Raw genomic sequence first — 8089 nt, 5'->3', positions numbered from 1 at the left:
CTGTGAGAACTACATGTTTGAGGTGATGTTTGGGGAAAGTAGCCTAAAGGAGGTGATCGTGAGCTGCAGGTACGAGCCAAGATTTCCACACTCGGAAAGGGGAGGAAAAGTTACTGGTAAGCTCTGGGAGGTACTTTCCAGACTCTAGAGCAACTGCCTGGGTTGTAATCTTGGCTCGGTGGCCTTGGGAACTTTTCTCTCAGTCTCCCCGTACGTAAAATGTCCATAGTAATGGTACCTTCTGCTAGGGTTGCTGTGAGAATTAAACTAGGTAATGCATGTAAAAGTACTTTAATCAGTTCTCCGGACACAGTAACTGCTATATCAGTGCTAACTATTCTTATTTTTGTTTATTTTTTTAATGAAAATAAATGTGGATTGTGGAAAAAATCTAAGAAGAAAATAAAAATCACATAGTTCTACTACCCAGTAGCAATCCCCGCTAACCGTTTATTGCCATTTCTTCCACAACTTTCCGTCCGTAAATACACGGGAACACAGCTAAGCCAGCGTACTTCCTCCGCACGTCGCACGCCGCACGCCGCGGCCGGCGCACCAAGACAAAGAAATTCACCGAAGCCCAGCGAGCTCTGGACTCCGTCATCCGAAACCACCTCCCAGATTGCCGCGTGCGCACTCCGCGTTCGAAGGAGGGAGCGCTGCGGAGCCTTCCCCCAAGCGGAAGTGATGTCAGCACATGCGCAGTGACGACGAGGAGGCCGTCGGAAAGTTAAGGGCCGGCCTGCGTGAGAGCTGATTTCCGGAAGTGGTGCAGCAGCAGCATGCTCGAGGAGCTGGGTTTAATCGGGACCATAGGCGAAGATGACGAGGTGCCAGGGGATCCTGAGTCTGACTCCGGGGACGAGGAGGAGGAGGAGGTATGAGTTGATCGGGGTTGGGGGCGCGGCGGTGTGCAGTCGGATTTCCGTGACTGCTTGCCTTCTCCGTGATTCCTCGGGCCCCTGCCCCTAGCTTCTCAGCATCCTCCTGCCAGGTCGGCAAGTGTCTTGGAAGGGGACCCCGAGATCTTCCTCAGTTTGGTCACCAACCGCTTTTGCTCACCTCTGCGCCTTGCCGGTAACGCGCCGTGTGGTGTTGGCGAGCTCAGTACCCATTCGCTGATGTTGAATCTAGGCTCTGTGTAATAGAGCTCCAGAGGCGAAGCCAGTCGTGGTTTCTGATCAGGGGTTCGTTCATTAAGCCAGTATTTATTGACGTGGAGGCCATGGGACACCCAGGTGGAGGTGTCTGTGGGCTACACCTAGTGTTCAGCGTTCGGGACGCAGTAGTGAACAAGATGGGCAAGGACACCACTCTTCTGAAGCTTATGCCGGGTGGGAGGAGGGTTACAGACGTTAAGCAGTGTGGCAATTAAAAGAGGAACAGTGTCATGAAAAAGGTGCTCAACCTACAAAGATCCAGCCCGGGTGTTTGCCCGACTGTGGCCTCATCTGCCTACAGACACCTCCACGCGGGTGTCCCATGACCTCCACGAATTCAGCTTCACCAAAGCTAACTCGGGTCTCCCTCACCTTCCCAACCTGCTCCATCTCAAGCCAGAAACCTAAGCGTCATCCTTGACAGCGTCTTCCTTCTCACTCCCCTCCAGTTTCATTCAGACTAGCTCAGGAATTGCCCTTTAATTTTTTCCCCTTTCTCCTAGCCTTCCCTAGCCCAAGCCACTGCCACCTTGTGCCTGGAGACCCAGCAACCTGAGGTACCTGGTCTCCAGCTCTTTCTCTTGCCCCCCCCCCCCATTCACTACTTAGCAGCTGGAATGATCTTTGCATTTCTTGAATGGAAAAACTATCATTAAAAAGTAGTGGAGCAAGTATGGCAAATGATAATACCAAAGTCAAAATATGAAGTGCTGTACAGCTATCGATAGTTCCACTAAGTACCTGAGAAATGATATGTAATAAACTTTAGGGTGAGAGTTCTTACGAGGTTGTTTAAAGTGAAAAACAAAGGTCAGTGTAGCACTTTCTAGTTCTCAGAAGCCATAATTCACCCAGCCTTCCTTCCTTTCCAGTTTTTAGATGTATGGGTTTTTGTGTTTCTAACTTAATTGAATTGCTGCAAGAGAAAAGAGTCTGTATGATATTAATTCTTTGAAACTTTTTGAAGATTTGCCTAAAGGCCTCCTGTGTGATCAGTTTTTGCACCTATTCCGTGTTTGTTCGGAACGCACACTCTCCAGCGGTAGATGCTGCATTGTCTGTATGTTCACAGGAATGAAGCTCGTTGATTGTGCTCTTCAGATTTTCTGCACTTATTTTTTGTCTGCATGATCTGTAAGTTACTGAGAGAGCTGTGCTAAAATCTCCCATGACAACTGTAGATTCCTGTTGGTGTGTTCTTTCATCTCAGCGCCGTAGTCATCCTGCTTCTCCCTCTTCCCAGGGGCCCATTGTGCTGGGAAGAAAGCAGAAAGCCTTGCAGAAGAACCGCAGCGCCGATTTCAACCCTGACTTCGTTTTCACTGAGAAGGAGGGGGCATATGATGGCAGCTGGGCCATGGCTGATGTCATGAGCCAGCTCAAGAAGAAGGTGAGAACGGACAGTGATAGGCAGTTCCGTGCCGTGGGCTGTTAAGGTTGGACAGTAGGTTTCAGGGTCTAACCTCTCTGCTTTTTGCCATCTGCTTACATTCAGCAAATGCTGGAACTCTTGAAAATATGTGGTATAGTTTTGATGGGGTGGGGAGAAGCAGTGACAAGTAACCCCCTGTCTTGATTAAAACCAAAGTGTAAAATGTGGCACCATAGATTCTATTACAGACTAGTTAAAACACATGAATTGATCTACAGATATATTTTACAGTATCAGAAATATCTTATTTCCTTCGTTAGAAGATGTCCATGATGGCTTTTCCTCGAGGAGGGCGTGGCGAACTTAGATTAACTTCAGTATATATTGAGGGAGACCTTCCTGATATTATTACACCTAAAATGTGAAAAAAATGTTTTAGAGGGAATCTGATTACTGGTCTAATGGTTTAGGAATACCAAATATTACATATAAATTGCTTGACTTAAAAAAATGGGCATAGCTATGTTAAAATGGTCTCTTTTTATAGATGTTCCCTCCTTGTTTTGAATACTAGAGAGAAACTTTTGTTACATTAGTTTGTAACAAAGAACAGTCTGGCGTGCACCCTTGGTAGTAGTGTTTTGATCTGTCCCACAGATACTGTCATTCTGTCTCTTGCCAGGTGATCTCACTGTTTAGGGTCCCTGGTTCCCACACAGCATAGCCAAGGCTGCCACAAATGTCACTGTTATCTGCTTATTTGCCAAGATCCCATGTTTTCCTTTGAATCTGGTGAGTGAGCTGGAATATACATCAGCATTGTTTTCCATTCCATGGGCCTCAGAGAAATACTGCCTGCTCAGAGCTATTTACTCCAGACTCTGTTGGTGTTGTGATTAAAATAAACTCGCATTGCCTCTTCATGGTCACCTGGACAGGATTTCTTTGTGATTTTTTTTCCCTTTCAATATTTTTTCAGAGAATGCCAGAAAAATTTTCCTTTTTCAAATTAATTATGAAGTGTTTGTTCCCCTGTTCCACGTTTTGATGAAAGTTCACTCCAGGTTCACTTAACAAGTATTACGTTTGTTCCCAGATCTGGGCATATAGACCCCATGTAATTAAAGACTTGGTCTTTCAAAGCTTGCAGGCCAGCAGGGTAGAAGATAAGTAAACAAATAATTGCACAGTTAATTATAGTTGTGGCAAATACTGTGGCAGTTCAGGGTGCTTTGAGCATATGTAAAGGAGGCCTGCCATTACTTACCCTTTCTAAAAGTTTTAGCAGTATCCAGCATTACCGGAGTTTCCTTTGATTTCAGTATTTAATTGCTAGGCTAAATTCCTTCTGATTAGCGTGGGGAAGGGCTTTTCTAAGTAGCACTCAGATAAATGTGACATCTCTTGGTAATTCTATTCTTCTAAATTGTAAACACCTTCTAAAATGTGGATGTTCTTGGTTCCAAGTAAAGATTTTTCACACTTGACTATTTATTTGTTACGTTGTTTGGTGGTGGTTGTGAATAATCTGCAGATTGATTAATCTGTCCAAGGACAGACAAGCCTCTTCTATATTAACATTGGAGACCCAGCCCTCAGAGAAACCTTGCTTTGTGTCTTTCCCATATATGTCTTTCTTATTCATCTTATTTTTATCTGCAGAGGGCAGCCACTACATTAGATGAGAAGATTGAGAAAGTTCGCAAGAAAAGGAAAACAGAGGTGAGAAAGCAGAGCAGGTGCTTCTCCGTGTAAAGCCCGGAGCTTTGCCCTCCACACGACCCCACCATTTTTCTTTAAGCCTGAATTGGAGTGCGGCGGTGCACACAGGCTTCTCTGTGTGTCTGTTCTTAATAATCACTGAGAGTCCACAGAGCGCTCTGCCCAGGCTGGAGAGGATGGTAATGCTTTTCAGAGGTTCTGGATTTCCTGAAGTTTGTAGTTGCCTTGCTTTACTGTAATATTTTTTTCCAGGATAAAGAAGCCAAGTCTGGGAAGTTAGAGAAGGAGAAAGAAGCAAAGGAGGGCTCTGAACCAGAGGAGCAGGAAGACCATGAAGGGAAAGATGAGGAAGGCCCAGAAGACGAAGACTCAGAGACGGATTACTCGTCAGCTGATGAGAACATCCTCACCAAAGCAGGTAGGCGCCACAGAGGCGCTGTGGGAAACGGGGGCAGGAAATTGGAAAGAGTCCACCTTTCCTTTGTAGGATTTCCTGTGTTCTACACAGTCACATTTAAGATCTCCAGGTCAGACTCCTTCTAGCTTCTCGTTTTTCGTGGGGTTTTGTTAGGGTGGTTGTACTTCGCCGGCAGACTGTACCCTTTTCCTCCTCCCCAGCCCCACACAGCTGCTGGCACCTCTAAGACTCAGACTTATTTGGGGTGATAGGTCCCCCACATCCCACCCGGCCATGTAGTGGGTGCTCCGTAAATATTTCTTGCAGAAGTGAGTGCTCAAGCATGATAATAGAGTGCAGTGGTTGAGAGCCTGGTCTCTGGTACTTGCCGAGTTTGCTGCACGCTGTCCTCACCGTCAAACGAGGCTAATGACAGTAGCTCCCTCAGGCTGTTGTGTGGGTTCAGTGAGGTATCCACGGAAGGCACTTAGGACAGCGGCTGGCAGATTATAAATGCTTAGTAAGTACAAACGCTGATGGTCGTTCTATTTTTCTCCACAGATACACTCAAAGTAAAGGAGCGGAAGAAGAAGAAAGGACAGGTGAGCATGAGCGTGGAAGACAGCGTACAGCGTATTTTTGCAGCCTGACAGGACTTTAAGGCCAGTTAGTTTCCTCGGGCCCATTTTGCTGAATTCTCGTTCTATCTTTTGATTTCCCGGTGTAGGAAACAGGAGGATTTTTTGAAGATGCATCTCAGTATGATGAAAACCTCTCATTCCAGGACATGAACCTTTCCCGCCCTCTCCTGAAGGTAGTGGCTTCTTTCCGCAACCATGGGATTATTGCAGTCACCCTGCCCTAAACTGGGCTCTTTGCCTCCCTAAATTCTGTTATTCACACAGCTGCCAGAGAACCCTCTTAAAAAGTTCCATCTTGGCCTATAAGGCTCTGCCATTTTTGGTCTTCTCTGGTGAGGTCTCCTAGCACGCGTTCTGCTCTGGCCACCTTGGGCTCCTCCCTGGCCCTCAAACAGGTTAGGCGTTTTCTTCCTCAGGGCCTTTGCACTTACTGTTCCCTCTGCCTGGAAGGTTTTTCCAGTAATCTGGTTGGGGTGCCCCTCGCCTCTTTCAGGGTTCTACTCAGCATCCCCTGCTCAATGGGACTTTCCCTGACCCTACTGTAAATCGTACTCATCCCTCACCGCCTGGACTGCTGTGTTTTTCTCCATATGGCAGGTGATGGTGTTTGGTCTTTTTTCCTACCAGACTGTAAGATTGCCAAGGGCAATTCTTTGGTTTACTGCTATATCTCAGTGCCTCATATATCTCCATATGGCAGGTGATGGTGTTTGGTCTTTTTTCCTACCAGACTGTAAGATTGCCAAGGGCAATTCTTTGGTTTACTGCTATATCTCAGTGCCTCATATATCTCCATATGGCAGGTGATGGTGTTTGGTCTTTTTTCCTACCAGACTGTAAGATTGCCAAGGGCAATTCTTTGGTTTACTGCTATATCTCAGTGCCTCATATATCTCCATATGGCAGGTGATGGTGTTTGGTCTTTTTTCCTACCAGACTGTAAGATTGCCAAGGGCAATTCTTTGGTTTACTGCTATATCTCAGTGCCTCATATATCTCCATATGGCAGGTGATGGTGTTTGGTCTTTTTTCCTACCAGACTGTAAGATTGCCAAGGGCAATTCTTTGGTTTACTGCTATATCTCAGTGCCTCATATATCTCCATATGGCAGGTGATGGTGTTTGGTCTTTTTTCCTACCAGACTGTAAGATTGCCAAGGGCAATTCTTTGGTTTACTGCTATATCTCAGTGCCTCAAACAGGCCTCTGACATGGTTGGCACTCGATGAATGTTTGTAGAATGAATGACTGGGAGGGACTCAAGCAGTTACCGCCTGCGGGGAAACCTGCCTTGTTTGTTTCCTGCTGAGACTCCTCCTCTCCATCCTGTCTGACTTCGTCTTTTCTCTTCAGGCCATTACAGTCATGGGCTTCAAGCAGCCCACCCCAATACAGAAGGCCTGCATACCTGTGGGTCTGTTGGGGAAGGATATCTGTGCCTGTGCGGCCACTGGGACAGGTAAAAAGAATAGTGACTTGGGGGGCGGGGAGAGGAGGAGGCAGGAGGAGGCTGTTCAACCTGCAGTAGGGGTCTAGGTTGATCTGCCCCAGGGCCACTTGGCTAAATATGCAAATACACATTGTAACGCAATAACACTATAACCCTAACCCTGTTAAAAACCTCAACATACATTTTCCTATTTCTCTAAGCACTCTTCACTTTTAAAATATGGTTGTATGGTATTCTATTATATAACTGTTTCTACTCTATAATTAACTTCATTAATATACAACATTGTGATGAACATTCTTTTCATAGAATCTTTACTCCTATGACTGGGGCTTATGTATAAATAAAAGTGACCTTCATGAGACCCCCTGAAATCTATGACCTATAACTATCGTATTAGGGTGTCTCTGTGATTGTGATCTCTTGTTGCTGCCATAATAGGAGTAAAGATTTTTTTTTTTTTAATTTAAGAGGGGCAGGGAGAGGGGGCGCCTGGGTGGCACAGCGGTTAAGCGTCTGCCTTCGGCTCAGGGCGTGATCCCAGCGTTATGGGTTCGAGCCCCACATCAGGCTCCTCTGCTATGAGCCTGCTTCTTCCTCTCCCACTCCCCCTGCTTGTGTTCCCTCTCTCGCTAGCTGTCTCTATCTCTGTCAAATAAATAAATAAAATCTTTTTAAAAAAAAAAAAAAAAAAAGAGGGGCAGGGAGAGAGGGAAAAGGAGAGAATCCTCTAGCGGACTCCCCGCTGAGAGCAGAGCCCAATGCAAGGCTCTATCCCACGACCCTGACTCACGACCTGATCCCGAAATCAAGAGTCAGACGCCCAACTAACTGAGCCACCCAGGTGCTGCAATAGGAATAAAGATTTTATGAAACAGATGTTCATCATGTGCTGTACATCAGTACAGTTAATTATAGAAGTAGTCACGTGATAGAATATTATGCACCCATTTAAAAATAAACAGGAAATACTTTTTTTTTTAAGTGATCTCTACATCCAGTGTGGGGCTCAAACCCATCACCCCAAGATCAAGAGCTGCATGCTCTAGCAACTGAGCCAGCCACGTGCCCCTGTTATTGCTTTTTTTGAAAGGGGATTACTGAACAGAATATATAGTGTTATTGCATTAAATTTTTTATTTTTATATTTTTGTCAATTAAGAAAAATATTGGCAGGGGCGCCTGGGTGGCACAGCGGTTAAGCGCCTGCCTTCGGCTCAGGGCGTGATCCCAGCGTTGTGGGATCGAGCCCCACATCAGGCTCTTCCGCCGTGAGCTTGCTTCTTCCTCTCCCACTCCCCCTGCTTGTGTTCCCTCTCTCGCTGGCTGTCTCTATCTCTGTCAAAT

The 8089-nt window shown here is 46.1% G+C and overlaps 1 protein-coding gene across 2 annotated transcripts in view; it reads left to right on the top strand.

The window, feature by feature from the left end:
• The first annotated feature begins 700 nt into the window (after positions 1-700).
• The window catches only part of DDX27 (DEAD-box helicase 27), an 18752-nt gene continuing 11363 nt past the window's right edge, over positions 701-8089 (top strand). The window contains exons 1-8 of one of the 2 annotated variants that reach the window (XM_019799713.2): positions 753-878; positions 2233-2294; positions 2404-2550; positions 4195-4254; positions 4507-4672; positions 5213-5253; positions 5379-5465; positions 6646-6751. In XM_019799713.2, the coding sequence (XP_019655272.1) occupies positions 2518-2550; positions 4195-4254; positions 4507-4672; positions 5213-5253; positions 5379-5465; positions 6646-6751 (493 nt within the window). In that variant the 5' untranslated portion in view covers positions 753-878; positions 2233-2294; positions 2404-2517. Of the gene's footprint in view, positions 879-2232; positions 2295-2403; positions 2551-4194; positions 4255-4506; positions 4673-5212; positions 5254-5378; positions 5466-6645; positions 6752-8089 lie in introns of both variants that reach the window. The other variant, XM_002912988.4, reaches the window with a different exon arrangement.

Source organism: Ailuropoda melanoleuca, chromosome 13, assembly GCF_002007445.2.
Source record: "Ailuropoda melanoleuca isolate Jingjing chromosome 13, ASM200744v2, whole genome shotgun sequence".
Taxonomy (NCBI): Eukaryota; Metazoa; Chordata; class Mammalia; order Carnivora; family Ursidae; genus Ailuropoda; species Ailuropoda melanoleuca.
The sequence above is the reverse complement of the archived record's forward strand: the minus strand, read 5'-3'. Positions and strand labels throughout refer to the sequence as shown.